Below are 17835 nucleotides of genomic sequence, written 5' to 3' on the forward strand. Positions count from 1 at the left end.
GGAAGAGTAAAGGTAGAATAAAATGTAACAAAAAATAACAAAACAGTCATTGAACTTTCCATAAACTTGAGTGTCTGCTTCAAACCAAAACAAGAATCTGCTCTGCTACTACCAACCTGTGGGATCTTTGATGTTTTATCGGGAAGTTAAATGTGCTTCAGTTCCAATCTGAGCCTGTTTTAGCACCAAATTACATCACCAGCACAATATATCTGTGCCCATTGTAGGGCTGTTGTTGGCTTCACATTAGTTCAACAGGAGGAGACTGAGACGTGTTGTCCATATTTATGTCAATCATTCCTGCTCATACTGAATTTATTTTTTTGGCTGTTTCTCAGCTATTTCAACTTCACATCCACAATTTATTACATTCAATATCAAATTGTCTTGACGCTCAAGAAAACATCCTAAAACCAGAACATGATGTGATTGATGTGACACATGACAGTTCAAACTAATACTGTGTTTAAAATAAAAATATATCATTTTGTTTATATAACTTTCATTCTTTGGCACAATAAATATAATATTTAAGGAATTATTATTGACTACTTTTGAAATAACATATAAAAACAATTTCCATTAGAGCCCTGAAATACTATAAATCTTATTCGTACTTCCACCATATAAACACTGCCATTACTAAGTAAGGGGCTTTTGGGGGCATACCAGCCATTTGTATGAAGGAATGGCAGCTGGTGCTGTAACAACCATCGTAATGAATGATGCATATTGGTTTAGACATTCTCATGATTGAGCAGGTAATAAGAGAGAGCTCCCAAATTGCTTCTGATCAGTGTGTATCCTGAAATCTCGACATTTCATATTTCCTTCTCTGTCCCTGTACAGTATTGTTCTTAATGTACTACAATATTTCAAACAAGGACATGTAATATAAAAGTGTAGAGAAAATCCAAATGTACACACAGAATCTGCGTTAAAAAAACAGTAATGATAAAAGTTTGAACTGTTGTGGTTTTTGTCAGTCCATGTAACACACATTGGGCTACTTTTCGTGCAGATCATTCTTTGCCTTAATATGTAAAATACATTATTTCCATGTGAACTTCTATTTATAAAGTGTACAGGTTTAAATAATTACTGCAGTATCACCTGGCATAATATTGTGATACTCATAGCATATCAGCATTCTAATATTTTCTACCTCACTTACTCTTTAACAATCTATTTCCAACCTGAGGTTTTGTTTCAGCCGCAGAGTGTGGACAGAGAACCTTTTTTTAGCTGCTTATAGCCTAAATGGACCAACTCCCCTAGGAGACCGTCTCAGTCTGTCCTGTGAGTCATCTCATGACCTCATTTACTACCCCTCTACCACAAAAAAACACTGTAATGAGACATTTTTTTCTTATCATTGTCATAAAAAAAGGACATGAGACTCATTCAGGATGTCAAAACAAAACTTAATTTATTCTCAGTGGAAAGAAGAGAGTGCTTAGTAGACGGTGACAAACGAGTGAGCATGTGTCTGAGCCGCTGCCATGCTCGAAGCAATCCAAGCAGCGTTTCCAGAACGTCCTCTTTTGGGTCACCTGTGTGGGCAGCCCCCACAGAATGAAATCTCAGCACACGCAATAACACCAGTGGGTAAAAGGAGATGAATGAAGACATCAATCAGCCACAGGTAGATTAGGTTTTCTCTTGTCTGTCCTCCTGTGCTTCAAGAACATCCAAGGTTCAGTGACTCAGCTTCTGTGGAACAAAAGTTCAGTCATCCTTGCTGACGTCTTTGTCCTTGGAGCCGTTTTGACCTGTTTCCTTACGCTCCTCATCCTCAGTAAAGGGTTCTTTGTGCTGTTCACTCAGGGTGCATTCAGCGGAAATATGGCTTGGGCGTTGATGTTTTTTATTCTTGTATAAAAATCACACATGAATGTATACCGATAGGTGTCACCAAACACGTCTTCAGATCAGTACATGACACAAAAGGTGTATTAGGTGTAAAGAATGTGTCTTAGAAAAGGCAAAGAGAAGGAGTTTTTTTTTTTAATAAATAAAGGGTTTTGCCTTTGAGATGGCATTGCTAGAGATACTAGCTAGATTGTGCATTAGCTATTAGCCACTGGGGTACAGTCAGTCCAGTGTCACGTAGCCTACTGTAAAAACCTACAGGATCATGTCTACTCTGCATGCTATAAAACAGGGTTTACAATAGGTGTACATTAGATTGCTATCATTCTCTACATAATCAGTGCGTGCTACTTGGGTGTGTCTTTGTCTGTGAGCCCCTTCCCCCTCCTAGCATCATAATCTGATTCTTCTGTCACTTAGGCCCTGTTTACACAACAACTTTTTCATCAGAAAACAGCAAAATTTAGTTGCGTTTTGGCTGATCGTCTACATGACAGTGGGAGGGGGGTTGGAATGAGTTTTGTGTGCCAGAAAACTGAAGGTTTTGAAAACAGATCCAAGAGTGCAAAGTTTTAAAAACGGCACCATTTCAGACTGATAAAATGCTGTTCCTTCTTGAAAATGGTGGCCTTACACACATGTACATTGCGGTTCCACATGTGTAGATGGACAGCTTCAACAAAGACAGACTCCTGAGTTCTGTTTGTGCTGCTCACTCCCAGTTTATTTGAAATCGACTCTCTTTCCTGTTTAGGGCCACTTGTAGTAACATCCCCTCCCCATTGTCTGTCCACACAAATATTTGTCTGCATGTGCATGTTGTTGAATTACAAGGTCACACCACCAACTACTGGCCTAGCATTTATACTACAGCGTTCTTTTAATTTTCGAGATCCCGTGCACAAGGCGGTTGTTATCAAGTATTGTCGCCTGAAAGTAGAATAAAAAAAAAAGGAAAACAAGTTTCCAGAGGATCTTTTTTCGTGTAAACATGGCCTAAGTCACCATACACACAAGGCAGCCATTTTTGTTAAAAGTTAACCCTCAGGTAGGACAGCTAAATGCTTTTAAATTATCCTACAGCTGCATGTTATACAAACTTAAGTTCTGACAAATTGGTATAATTTCACCCTTTTTCAGTTTATCAGCAACTAAAAAATATGGTGGAAAGTGAAAATCTAGAGGAACATTCTCCCAAATTTCAAGGTAAGAGCACATATTTTAAAACCTATTAGGCAACTTAAGACAGTGCTAGCAATAGCATTTGAAAAACACCTAGCTTACATGACTTTTTTGCTAGGAATTCATGCCTTGATATATGAAGCCCAGCAGCCTGTTAGGCCATATGTCAAGGTAAAACTAGTTTTATAATCTGTTTGATCTTGTAAAACTGCAGCTAATGTTAGCATTGTATCACTCCCTACCATAAAGTTGGCATATACAAAAGTCAACACAGCGGGCCAATGGTCCAACAACAACATGTTTCACGACCCGTTAAATATGTTAGACAGGAGCTAACTTTAGCAACCTCCAGGCTAACATTTCTGTTTAGCTGGAAATGTTCATGTGTCAAAAAAATGAAAATAGATTTGATCAAAATCCAAAGGGACGCTGGGCCATATTTCAAGGTAAAATAACACACTGAATAACCAGGAGCCATTCAACAGCAACTAGCGTTAGCATTGTGGCACTTCCTTAGCAGACATTACTGTTCAGCTAGAAAAAGCTTTATTTTTCAATATGCTGAATAAACTAAAGGCAAAGTAACCAATTTCATATCCTAGTTGGAACAATTACAAAGAAGCTAGCATAGCATCCTGATATTTCTTAGCTAAAATTATTCTTTAGATAGAAAATACACTTGTATGTTTCTTTATTACCTAAAGACACCAGCTATGCTTTCTGAAATGTTTAAGTTGAAATTACCATTAAACTAGGAATTTCAAGTTTTATTTGGTATTCTGTCATATTGGAACACTGCTAAAATAGCTCAATGCTAACATTAGCCATTGTCAACCATACCTAATTGGTTATTAATTATGCTGTTTTCTCTAAAATGATGATATGAGGTTCCACTGGATTTCTCCCAACTCATTGGCCCGTTGTTTTTCAATTTTGAAGCAGCACAATGCTATGGTGTGCCGGATTCCTTATATTTTTAAGATTTGCAAACTGGAATAATACTGATACAACATTTTTCATTTGATAACAGTATTGCAGCTTCCCACCTGAGTGTGTCTTCAAAGGAAAACAAGCTGCTGTGTAAAAATAATTAATTTTCTTTCTGCCGCACTCATCAAGTAATCAGTCCTCATGGCTTAACCCAAGCGGCTCACGTCCTTATCTATTTCTCTGTTTTCTCTCAAACCTGGCCTTAATCTCTCTCAAATTGGTTTCACTGTTAGGAGGAAGATAAAGGCTCACTGCTGTGGTTTAGGGGGATTTTGGCTTTTTCTGCCAATCTCTTTCCCTTTTTCGCCCGACTTGACCTTTATCTGCCATTGCTAAATTTCTCCATCATCTTCCTCTTGTCCCCTGCTGGCTTCCATTTTTCCTTCTCCTGCTCATCTACCTTTTACACCTCCCCCTCCCCAACATCCTTCACTCCAATGTGTGTGTACATGTGTGGGAGTTTTTCCCCTCTGCCCATGTGTGTTCATGTGTGTCACAGTGCACTGAGGTCGTGGCAGGAGCGGGACTTCTGGCGGAGGATCTTGCTGCCCCGGTGGCGGCTCATTTCTCGATAGCGGCCTCGATCTCTGTCCCGGTCTCGACCATAGGAGCGAGGTACAAGCCCTGCCAGGAATCTTTTCGCACGGCTGGTCAGGCTCTCCCTGCGCGCTGCGCCAGGGTCGCCATCCGTCCAGCCGGGGCCCACACACTCGCCTCTTGCTGTCCGAATAGCGGCCTCTAACAGCTCGTTGGTGCCGTGGTCGAGGGAGGCGGAAAGCTCCAAGTAGACGCAGTCGAACATGTTGGCGCTGGATTGGGCCTCTGGTGGAAAGAGGAGGTAAGGGTTTTAATCAAATGTTTTAAATAATCAAAGCTTTACACACTGGCAGATGCAAAAAGCAATTAAAGTGAGCAGTTTGAAATTTAAGTATAAGATTATAAAACTAGCAACCATCTGCAGTCTGCAGCTGTGTAATGTGCATCTTCACAACATCAGACTTCAGCATCCACAGCTCACACACAACTGTTTGAAAGTCTCTACTGTATTAGTCTCCTAAAGGTTAGTTTGTCTCCTCTTCGTAACAAAATGGTGACAAATGGAGTCAATCGAAACATCTCACTTAGTGGGAAAGAAAGAGTGCTCTGCTAGAGCGCCTTTGTGATCTTGTGATACTTAGACTTAGACTTTCTTTACTGTCATTCAAATTGTACCTTACAGTGCAGATAACAACAACATTTTGTTGCAGTTGGCTAGTTATAGTGCTAGGATAAAAAACAGCAGCAAGTATTTACATAAGAATAAGGTGCAAACATAAATAGGTATAAAAATACCTATAGTCATGGTAGTGAGAAAAGTAAAGTAAAAAAGAAACAGTTATGAGGGATTGTGATTGATCACAAAGGATACAAATACACACTAGGCCTGGACTGAAACTAAACCATTTACATTATTTGTTGATCTGTATATCCTTTGTAATCGTGATCACAATTAAGATAACCCTTTAGTTTTTATTGTGCAGATTCATACCTTAACAGGCTTTAGTTATCAGACAGACTTCGATCAGTTGTCATAAAAGCTAAATCTGTCTACATGTAAATATGTTTAAAGAGCAACCACCAGTAAAGAGTCAGACTGTGGGTCTTTGTTGAAAGCAACAACAAAACAATAGTGTATCAAACTTGAGATTGGATTGTTTTGTGAAAATTGTGTTTATAAGGTATACGTTAAGAGCATCAGAGAAAGTAATAACAGTAACTGTGAGCTTGCATTTCAACATACTGTATCAATCTCAACAATAACCAATAAAAGTCCGCCTGCTGATCAAAACAGTCCAGGAGTGTTAGAGACAAAAAAAGCCTATAAGTTGCTAAGAAGTTAATTTTTTTGGTATGTATGTGGCATACACACGTGTCAAATCCTCATAGGTTTATAAGACACCAGAAATTCAGCCGAGTGGTTCAAGACTTCCTAATATTACAAAGTTGAATGCTCCTTTCATAGCTCAGTCTTGAATCGTGTATTATGTCTTTTCTCCCAGCGGGCTTTGTAGAAAAAAATCTGCTACAAAAAAAGATTCCTCTTCTAAAGCACAACTCAAGCTTTTCATAATCATCTCACCAGAAGAAATCAACGTTAATGGAAGACATTTTTCTAAAATGTACATCCCTTATATCATCATAGATGGGACAGTAACACAGAAAATGATTCTCACTTCACCTAACTCGCACAACATACAAACCCTGTCTTCCTCTAGAGAGGCATTCAACCTGCCGGTCTCTTAACTTAAGGTAATGTTCTTGAACTTAACGGCACAGAGGGATCTTTGGAGAAGCAGAGCAGTATTGGCTTATCCCTGGCCCCTGCGGTTCATGTTAATGATCCATGGGTGAGAAACTGAACCCTCAAACTGCTCCCAAAGGCATCATCATCATTCATGAATGAATGTGAGATGATGGACAGGTTCAGTTGCTACTTTGCATGGCAGCTGCACCACTGAATCAATGAATGTTTTAAAGAGTTAATGCATGTTGTGATATCATATCAAATGGATGAATATAATTTACACACATATGAAAGTATTCCATTTTTGGGTTGGTTTTTAAAATATTTCTGTCCCGATTTCAGCATTCATTAAAATCAAAGCAGTTCTTCTAGCAAAGAGACCAGCTCAGAAATTATTCATTTAAAGTACAGAGAAGAAGAAACCAAGCTCTTTCAGCAGAGAGCAAGTAATTCTGCTGTTAGTGTTGATCCTCAGATCAGAAAACACAAAGATTTATATCAGGGGTGACACAAGAAATCAATATATTGTCACCCTGACTCCTTTGAAATAAATACAGTGCTCCAAACAGATTTGACAAGCAAGTTGATTGATCGTATCACTACTTCACGACCCCCACGGTGACTTGTATCATAAACAAGGGTAATGTGAACACAAGGTAATCGGCCAAAGAAGACGATGACAGTGGGGGAATATCGTATCGTGGTTAATAGAAGCTAAAGGATGAAGCATGATCAGAGGGGAAACTGACACCAAACTGCAGTGATCCGGGATCCTATACTACTGGATATCTAGTGTTACCTACCTATTGAGAACAAACCATATGACGTATTTTTGTAGGCCAACCCGGAAGTAGCATCGCCATGGGGTCTAACGAGAATTCACCTATGGGATTTTTGCATTGGATTTTGGATCATTGCAGAAAATAAACTCTGTGGCAAACACAGGTTTCTGAAGCGTAGGCGTTTTGTTCAGCAGGATAATCTTCACAGATGAACACCATTTTTATGATGTTTGAAGCGTTAATGCGGGCGACAGAAGTAAAAAGCTACAAGCGAACTACACCACGGTCGGATGATTGTGACATCACTACCGTTATGCTTCAGACGATCTCAGATAAACTAATCCGCGTAGCTTAATAAATTGTTTACTAACCTAATATTCACCTTAACCTAAAGATTAAACCTACATGAGACATCTCCGACTAGTGAGAGAGTTCCCGGCCTCTGTGTCCGGCGTGATGACATTTAATGTCCTCGACAACCGCTGTAGTCACATTTAGCCACTTGTTAGATACCACCTTTTTAAAGACGTAAAAACTTCAAAATTCACAAGTGGGGGTATTACCTAACGTAGTTTATGTGGTCTAACAAAACGCCAACATCTCTTAAGCTTGTGTTAACCACAGACTTTATTTCAGCCGTCTAACCACAAACCCATTCAAAATCCCCGTTGACTTTTAGACGTTAGACCCCATGGCGCTCAAATGCTAACTTACTTCCGGGTTTTAGGACTCATTCCTGTGGCGCTCTATTATCAGCTTCAGCGTGTGACCCTCTCTGCTTTCACGTCCAGAGTTGTTGCACACTTTCTTTCTTTAGCTTATAGCTTCTGTGATTGTGCAGCTCCAGGTGATGCCGTCTCAAATACATTAGCATGTTCAAAGTGTTTCCATGCCATTATATACCACACTGGGAACCTAAAGGACCCCACACAACTGAATTAAAGAAGCAGGTGGTGGGTCTTCTGGATTCTGATTGGTCAGCGAGGGGGAGGTGACATTGATGAGCACGTTTGTGTTTGAAAATTGAACTGTTTTCAACTGAGAAGCTTTGAATCTGGACATAAAAACTGCTGATGCATGTATAGGGTGTTTTCGCGCTCAGGACGCTAAACACTGTTAAGCTGAGCTGCGTTGGTTTTGTATTGAAAACTGGCGTTGCCAGCGCGAAAAAAAAGATCAGCCTTAGTGGACACAGGCCCTTGTTGTATTGAAATATTTCTGAAATCATCGTTCATCACATTCCTTTAGCAAATCTGTCTGATCATCAGTTATAATGAATCTTAAAGAGGCTGATAGAGACAGTGCTGGCAGGAGGGGGTTAATGTTGCCACGAGATGAGCTGTGTGAGCTCAAATCTCAGACAGGAAAATGGTTTCTGTCTCAGTGTGACTCTCCTGGATGTATTCAGGTGTCTATATGTGATGTTGGCAGGGCTCAGCATCTCAGCTAAAGCCCCCGCTGTTTACTGGTCAACAGGCTGGTGTGATAAGGAAGGCTGACAGATACAGATCATTCTGCTGCAAACAGGTTCAAGCTGGGCTCAGACAGCATTTCCTTCTTTTGACTGAACCTCACTCTTTCTCTTCATTGCCACTTCTCTGTTCAGGGATGGTATCTTAAGAGCTCTTGAGCAGCTGAGTGCAGAAAAAAGCTTTTAAGGTTGACTGATTCATAATAACTTCATCAAACTTGGCAGCAGCAGAAAGACAGAAATACAAGGACTTCTGTTTATAAACCACTGATGAAGTACACAAGATTTCCCTGCAAGTACTGAATAAAACTCAAATCATAAACTTGCAACCATCAAGTGTAAAAACAGAACATTAAGCATATTCATTAATTAATTTGATAACTTTATAAAATCAGGCAACACCCACATTGTGATTTTAAATCAAATTTACCCCCCCAAAAAACAACTGAAGAGACTAAATGTTTGTACCATGACCTGTCAACATGTATTCTTATTTTGTTGTTTTCTGTTTACAAATCAAAATGGCAAAACTGACAATGACGGGGGTCCCAAAGGCAATACTAAACATTAGAACAATTACCTTAAATGTCAAATGTAAAGTGTTCGACCTTTTCCACTAACTGGGTTAAATGATCGAGCGGTGCACAGGATGATGCTATTAATAGACCAGGGATCTTCTTGTTCATTTCTTCATCCATATAACAGATCTGTTAAAAACCTGTGAGGCTCCTGTGAGTCTGCGTGCACTGTTCAGATATGACACACATGTCATATAAGATAAGACCAGGCACATGAACACATAGACAAAAAGGGGGCTTGAGCCCCTGCTGTTTTGCCCTCTACAGAGAAAGTTCACTTTTTTTTAAATAAGAAATGTCTTGTTTGTGCACAGACTGACCCAACAAACAGATGTCTTTGGTGAAGAAAGAGTTAGAGAGATAGCGATAACGATGCCCTTTCGTTCATCCTCTTTCCTCCTGCAGCTGCGAGTGCATGCGGCCACATGCCAAACGCGCAGAGGGGAGGAAGGCTATACACCGTGCAGACAACTCTGATTTAAATCTGATTGTTGTGTTTTGTTTACTTTATAAATTAAACTAACGGTAAAATAAATGCAAATGAAATGAATCAATGTCATCTTAGTTCATCACTTCCATACAGTTTGGATATAGTCCAGTTTGTAAACCCAAACACATCACATAATAAATAGAGTCTGGGAAATGTATCTGTTAAAGGAAACCTTTCTCCTCTTACCCCATGTTGTAGATAAATATTCAGACAAAGCAAAAACATTATCAAGGAGATGTTCCATTAAAGGACCGTTCTCCATATGAATCATGTCTAAGTCAGGAACATGAACTTTTTGAAACAATAGTTCTCGTAGGTTGTGATACAGGGGACAGTAGATAATAAAATGTATTTCATTGTTCTCTTCCTTCAGCTCACAGTTTTCACAGGTTCTTTCATCCTCAGACACAACTTCATATCTCCCTGTTTCAACATGTAGTGGTAATATACCACAGCAACAGTGACGCTTTTAGGCAAGTTATACACCTTTGTTCACATTCATAAAGCTAACTAACATTTATTGACCTTTCAAACTCAATGATTCTTCAGCTGCCAAGCTTTATGAATGGATTGAGTTTGCTCATTTTAAAGGAGATCGATGTTAACATGGCACAATCTATCTGCTCATGGAGACCATGCAATACAGTTAAAAGTAAAGAGTTTGAGAAGTGACTACTGTACCCTAAGATGATCTACTAAATACTCTCGTCTCATTATGTCAACCCTGTTCATATTCTGTACTGTTACTGTAATTACTATTTAACCTGTCATAGTGTTATTTAGTGCTGCTGCGTTCACACAGCATGAACATGAAGTGAGAACAGCAGAGTGTCACAGGTATAACAATAAAAAAAACAGAACTAGGTCTGCTTTGGACGTTATAATCCGACCGCACAGCAGCTGTCGACCCAAAGCACTGTCACCTCATAGTCGCTGAGGTAAGAGTGGAGGAAAAAAGACAAATCCCAAACGAGATCAGCAAGGCTTATCCTAATACCTACCAGCTCTGATTGAATTGAACTGAGTGTTTTTAACCTCTTAGAAGAGCGTTTGAGAAATTGAATTGGAAAGGAGACAAAACAAGACTACTGGGGACAAGTGGGAAGGAAATAAGGCAAGGTTACAAGCAGATCGGTGGAAGCTGAGGTAAAGGTGATATAAGGAGAACCAGAACGGAGAAGAGGCAAGGAGAGAACAGAAGATGAAACTAAGAAAAAAAAAAAAGAGAAGGAAGCAATTGAGAAATGAGGAAAAGAGTGAAGGAGACAAGGAGAGGGATACAAAGATGACTTTGAGAGGGTGCGGAGGAAGAGGGAACAATCATCAGAAGAGAGAAAGTCAAAAAGAAAAGAGATAAGACAAAAGAGAATCAAGGACAGGGTGAAGAAAGAGATATCAAAAGGAGAGAAACCAGAATACAAGATGAAACAAGGAGATGGAGGAGAGCTCGTGAGGAAAGAAACAAGAACAACAGAAGAAGAAAGGATAGAGGGGGAGGGGGAGGAAAAAGCTTGAAGGTGAAGTCAGTAGAAATGTTTGTTGCAGCTTGTAAACACAACATTCACAGCGCACACACGTACTGCTGGTTAATGTGTACTGATTGTAGCTACAATGCAAGCTACCGCACGCTAGCACAAGCTCATTATCAGTGTTTGGCACCTTCCTGTCCAACAGAAAGCAGGAAACCCCCTATGGTTCACCTTCCTTTTGAAACAAGCTGTCATGGATATGAGATCAAATCATGATCAAGTATCTCTTTTAGTATCCATCAGCCCATTTGTAGACTTGTCTGAAGGAAAGTGCCATTGCAAAAATAAGGCTTCCTGTCCATTTAGCCATTTTAATTTCAACTTTACAAGACGCTGCGTAAACTTCCCACCCTGAGAGTGACATCACCAGGCAAGAAAAAGTCTTCAGACAAAGTAAGGGGTCGGGAAACAAGCGGAGTAGATAAAAAAAGGGAAAAGAAAAATGTGAGACGAGATGAGAAAACACAAAAGAGGAACAGACAAGACGAGAGAAGAAAAGATAAGAGGAATAGGAACGAGGCGGGGCCTCCCAAGGGTCTCCACCTGTGTGCTGACACGGAGGAAGGAAACAAGGGAGACAAGTGAGAGAGGCATTTTGATGAAGGGGCAAAAACATGCGAGTCACTGGGAGTTAGGAAGGTGATGCTGAGAGGGGATGACAGGCCGGATGGCTGATGAAATGAACAAGGAGGAGAGGAAGAGACAGATGGACGGACTGCAGGATAAAATGTCGACTAAGCAAACTTAGCTGAGTGCATATTAAAAGACCCACACTATGGCCTTATTGGGCTATAGATTAATAGCCCCTCAGTGTGCGTGTGTGTGTGTGTGTTAAGGATGTAGAGAGAGAGGTGTAGAAGGGGGGGAAGGTGAGAGATAGCAGAATAAAAGTGTCACTGTACATGCCGTAAATAGACTTCATGACTCCTGCAGCAGGCCTCGGGTTCTGGAGCCAGTGTTTCTCCCTCTGTGTGTTTCTTGTCTGTCAGACTGACATATCAGCAGGAAAACATGTGGTCTTTTCAGAAAGAACACACCAACAGCCTTGTCAGTCGCCTCAGGAACAGGGACAGGCATTTCCATATCGCTGACCACATCTCTGTCCCCGTGTTATTTCTTTTATTTATTTATTTTATCAAGGGAGAATGTGCTGAGTGTAGGCATCTCTCATTATTCAGTCCTCACCACTCTCTCCACCCCCCCCCCTCTCTCTCCCTTCTTTCCACTTGTGTTATTAAGTGTAAACCAGAGCTGTGAGTGAACCCCGAGTCGACAGCGTGTGCAGGCACCGATGTGCGCACATTTCACACTTGCTGCCTCTGTTTAACTCACAAAAACAAACAAAAATAAAAATCCCTAATTTGGGATTCTAAGCTTCAACACAATAAGCACAGACACTCGTTTTATTTTTTTAGCACCCTCCACTGACCAGATTATTTCTCTCAGTCTCAATGTTATCACATTTAATCACAACATAGTGAATGTAATCACGTAGTAGATTCTTAAAATAAAATGATTCCTTGTAGGATTAGGCCACACAACATCAGACTATGGCAGACTGTTATTTAAGGTACCACGGCTGATTTCTTTTTTTTTTTTGTGCTACATTTATTTTTTAATTTAATTTCTAAATGGCTTTTCAGAATGCATCACCATTTTTCCTTTAAGAGGTCATATATCATATATTATTATAAAACCCAGTATCTGCAGATTGAGTTTAAAGGCGGGTTTACTAAATGGAGTTATATTGTCTGCTAAAAGCCCGAGACAGCTTTGCAGACCCAGAAATAGAAGTAAACAAAAATATCATCAAAGCTGCACACAATACCTTTTGTAGTTAATATAACTTGTTGCACAAAAAGGATTGTTGCTCATGGAGGATTTATCGGGTCTGGACCTGCAGGCTCTGATGTTAAATGCCATGAGAGGATTTTTGTTTTGACTTGTCTTGTCTTGTCTTTCTTCTTGTCACATCAATGTGGTATCCCTGGAGCTACTGAAACCGTGTTTTAGAGGTGTGAAAAAAAGCTTTGTCTGTCCATCACTAACTTACTAAGATTGTATTTCGTTCATCTCAGCATGCTTATGAACTAGTTAGAGGACTAAGGCAGTGCTGTACGGTTGTATGAATGCAGAGGGGAACGGTCAGGGCCCTCTAGTCCCTCAGAGAGCTAAAGCTTGACAGGCAAGGTTCAGGCGACTGTATAAATGTCATGAGGGAATGTCGGCCACACTGTACAAGTGAATGCTTTACGACGCCCACATAAAAATAGAATTATGTGCTCACATTGTATGAGCCAATCGTCAAGCATGGCATGAGCGCCTAAGGGTCAGAGCGTTGATAGCTGTGAATACATTTTCCTTTGAAAACTGCCGTAGACTGAAGTTAAAGTCAGATAAATGTCTAACTCAGTCATCTTTTATGCACTGCTCAAAAACAAACACGGTCAAAAATGCTCTCGCTCTCTCTCCATCACGCACACACACACACACACACACACACACACACACACACACACACACATACACACACACACACACACACACACACACACACACACACACACACACACACACACACACACACACACACACACACACACACATACACATACACATACACACACACACACATACACACACACACTCACTCATTAAAAAAAATCTGTCAGCTGGAGGTCGGCAGCTTTTTCCTTCCAACTTTTCTCTCGTTCATATCATTAGTGATGTGAGTGGAAGACATCAAACAAATCCGATTACTTTATAAGCCTCCTTCACAAAAGAACAGATTTTGAAAATATGTGTCAAAAAGAGCAGCCATACTGTTTGAATGCTGCTGGCTGATAACTGTTGTGAGCGACAGCCATGATGACAACACATTGATTGATTTATACTCATACAGACATATTAAACTTAAGTTCTGGTAGTACTGATGCTAACATCATAATGATTTAGAAAGATCATAATATAGCTTTTGTAAGCGCTAAAACAAATGATTCAATGTAATCTTTATTTATTTTTTTGTTTTATTTGTAATGTTTCTCAATGACTTGCAAACCCCCACTTCTTTCGACTCTAGCCTAGCTTCTTTGCTACGGGGGTTTAGTGAGAGCAGTGGATCCATCTCATACAGTCTATGTCTAAGGAATGAATAAAAGTAAAAGCAGAGTCGAGCAGCAGAGACTGGGTTCTTATTTCACATTCAAAGGAAGTCACTTGACTCTACTGTAAATGCTTTACAACTAAAGATTTTTTTTTTTTTTGAATGAAGGCTCCATTTCTTTGACTGATTCTTGTAAGGAGTCATAACATCGACTTTCATTATACCTGAAAGTTAAATTCACCTCTGGTCACTGACAATTTCCATACATTACAGATAAGACCATTTCAGCCTCTCCAGAGGTGTAGGCAGGTCATTTCTGACTTGCCATTAAAGGGCAGTATTAGACAAAATGAGGGAGGAAGGATCGTCTCTCATTAAACGGCCAAAGAATAACTTCTTTTGATGGAAAGAGGAAAGATATGGAGACATAGTCTGCATATGAAACAAGGTTGAAAAAACTGCTACCACCAGCTATATAGCGTCTGTCTTTGAAAAATATCCTCCGACTGAAGGTCTAGAAACTCGAAGTGGTTCTTTCAAGGACAACAAAACAAGCCCTACTCTCACCCGATACACACACACACACACACACACACACACACACACACACACACACACACAAAGACTTCCACACATCTCTTCATACTGAAACTCCCTTCTCATACACACACTTTTGTCATACATTCGTCCTTCCCTCTGTCACTCCTCCTCTCCTCGCTCCTCGCTTTGAAACATCCGGCACAGAAGATGGAGAGAGATGCGGCTGTGTGTCTGCTTGTTTGAACCTTCTATGAGTCTGTGTGTGTGTGTGTGTGTGTGTGTGTGTGTGTGTGTGTGTGTGTGTGTGTGTGTGTGTGTGTGTGTGCATGTATGGTGAATACAAACATGCATAAAGATAGTAGAAGCAGCCTGTAAGAGGGAGATAATCTAGACAGAGATGTCCCATTTGGAGAAAAAAAGGGAAAAGAAAACAGAGGAGCAGAGGGACCGAGAGATGGAGCCCCTCCAGAGAATGAGACAGAAAAAAAGAGGTGATGTTTGCAAGAGCAGCACAATGTGAGTCTGTATATTTGATGTATGTGACAGAGGACACATAAAAAAAAACGACAGGTGCTGTGACGACTGACGAAATTGCAAGGGATGACTGTGAAGCTTTGAACTTATACACCATAAACTGAGCACACGAGTTCAAATCAAGGTCAAACTATGCAGACTGTCAGTGTTACCTCCCTTCCAGCTGCAGCCACTCTGCACCCTCTCTGAAACGGATGAAATTCACACAATGGGACAGCCTGCCAGTGATGCATAAAATATTTCCTCATAAAGTCCAGAAAATTATAACCCGCCTGTGGTCTGTTCTGTGGATTTCAAGCATTGCTAAATGGATTTAGTGCGAAGTGTGTTTCTTCTTCAGTGGTTTTGTTTCGCCAAGACCTGCCTCCAATGTTGCTCGCTGCCAAAAAATAAAAAGAGTGAAGTGAGCGCTGAGATCCACATGATTAATTCATTTGCATTCAAATTGTTATATTATTTACATATGACCACAAAAATATTCAGCCGTATGCAAATCTCTGACATCAAGTATCAAATACACCTCTCACACATGTATCCATATGAAAAAAAAAAAAATCTGAAAGCATTCATTTTCATCACTTTACAACAGGGGCAGGGGCGTGTCCAGACCTTTTTGACACTAACTTGTGCAGGGATGGCCTGAAGTGTGATGTGTGCAAAAACAGCCACAATTAAATATAAATAATTTACTCTTTCTAACCTCACCAACAATATCTACATTGATAACAAGAGGTTATACATGGTATTACACAAAAAGTAGATAGATTTATAAGTCACAATTTTAAAGTACTTATAAAAGTGCAAGGTAACTCCTGCAAAGCCCATACACCCGTCTCATGAAACCGATGTGCAACATTTGTATTTATTTAAAGTAAAAAACAAAAGAGAATGTGCTACATTGATATGTTAAGAAAAACACTAAAATCCTCAATACCTAACAGTTGGTTTGAACATAAGTCCCGCCTCTAACAGAGCAAATTACCAATCAGTTTGAGGATTTTTGAGGTATCACCTCTGGACACGGCGCTGAACACGGGAGACTTTGGCTGCAGCTTTGACTCTGTGGATCATCGTGGTTTGTTCTTTTCCAGGCACTTTGTGTTTATGACCATCTTAGAGGCTATTTTTCATATTTAATTAATTTTAACTATAAACATTTGATAGGACATGTCAGTTAATTAAACCCATAAATATAGACCAGCCGTTGCTGCTATAAAAGCGACTAAGACATCACTAAAGACAAGGGTTGTACTGAAGAGGAATCAGGCAACATGTAAAAAATTAATTGAGATATAGACTTTTATTATCAGAGTAATAACTTTCACACTTTTTATTCTTTTTACTCTTTTTATGATGCTATCAAACACATATTTTTACAATGGCTTCTGGGCATAAAACCCCTGTGTCATATACATAATGCGTAATGGCTCTTAGCACACGTGGGAGAGTAAGGAAATGTTGTGTTGTGTAGCAGGGATGGAGAAGATGGGGGGGTTTAAGAGCTTTTGTAAGACTCCCATTAAAAAGCAAACAGAGAGTAACGGTGAGGAACGAGCCCAGTCAAAGCTAGCTTCTGTTGATCTCTGATGCTGTGGAGCCAATGCTCTGTTTTCTAATGAACATCTGTGTCTGTGTTTTATGAGGTTTGCAGCCCATCTGTAAGTTACAGTATCAGTTAATGTAGGCCCAAGAGACAAAATGACTGGAGGAGAGACATTTGGGAAAGACACTGTTATCATCATAGCTTATATAAAAACTCAGCTGAATCAGCAGAGAGGCTCTTCCACTCATTAAAACATCACAGTATCACTGTATGTCCTCTCTCACTCTTACATTCCTGTTTACCACTCTATCCACCGTCCTGTCCTCTCAGTAAAGGCATAAAAAGCTCCCATAAGGCATAAACAAATCAGAGGAAAAATAAAGTTTGCTTATGAACTGTGTAAAATGTGTCAGACCACTTACTTTAAAGCTCATGTGTGGAGATTTTCACTGGTTTCAAAACAGACTAAAGTATAACTGATGCCTCTATATGACCTACTGAGGCAACCAAACCATCAGCAACAAGATTGATCATTTCTATATAGTTATAATTCATGTCTGAAACCGTTGTTGGGTAGGTGTCAACCAAAGTGATTGAACAACAATTGACATCCAAAAAAAGAGCCATCAAAGACTGTCAGCCATCGGTAAAACTGAAAAGGACTCTATGTCGCCCCCCATCTCCTCCTGCTGCTATATCAGAGCATGATTCAGCCCATCCTAATGTACTGTTCCACCTGATTCTTTAACATGTTATCTGTAAAAAAAAAATATCTAAAAAACAAGGCCAAACTCACATGCATCACAAACACTGCCCCCAGAATAATTGGTCTCCTCACACCCAACCTTACAGAACTCAATAACAGGGCCATCACACACATTGCAACCTCCATAGAACAGAACATCACACACCCAACAGAACACTCACCTCAACCCCA

At 40.0% G+C, this 17835-nt stretch overlaps 1 protein-coding gene across 1 annotated transcript in view; it reads right to left on the minus strand.

The window, feature by feature from the left end:
• Positions 1–1403: 1403 nt before the first annotated feature.
• rem2 (RAS (RAD and GEM)-like GTP binding 2) overlaps positions 1404–17835 on the minus strand; it is a 41999-nt gene continuing 25567 nt past the window's right edge. The window contains exon 5 of the mRNA XM_061044001.1: positions 1404–4866. Within this exon, the coding sequence (XP_060899984.1) occupies positions 4538–4866 (329 nt within the window). The 3' untranslated portion in view covers positions 1404–4537. The remainder of the gene's footprint in view (positions 4867–17835) is intronic.

The sequence above is a fragment of the Labrus mixtus genome, chromosome 8, assembly GCF_963584025.1.
Source record: "Labrus mixtus chromosome 8, fLabMix1.1, whole genome shotgun sequence".
Taxonomy (NCBI): domain Eukaryota; kingdom Metazoa; phylum Chordata; class Actinopteri; order Labriformes; family Labridae; genus Labrus; species Labrus mixtus.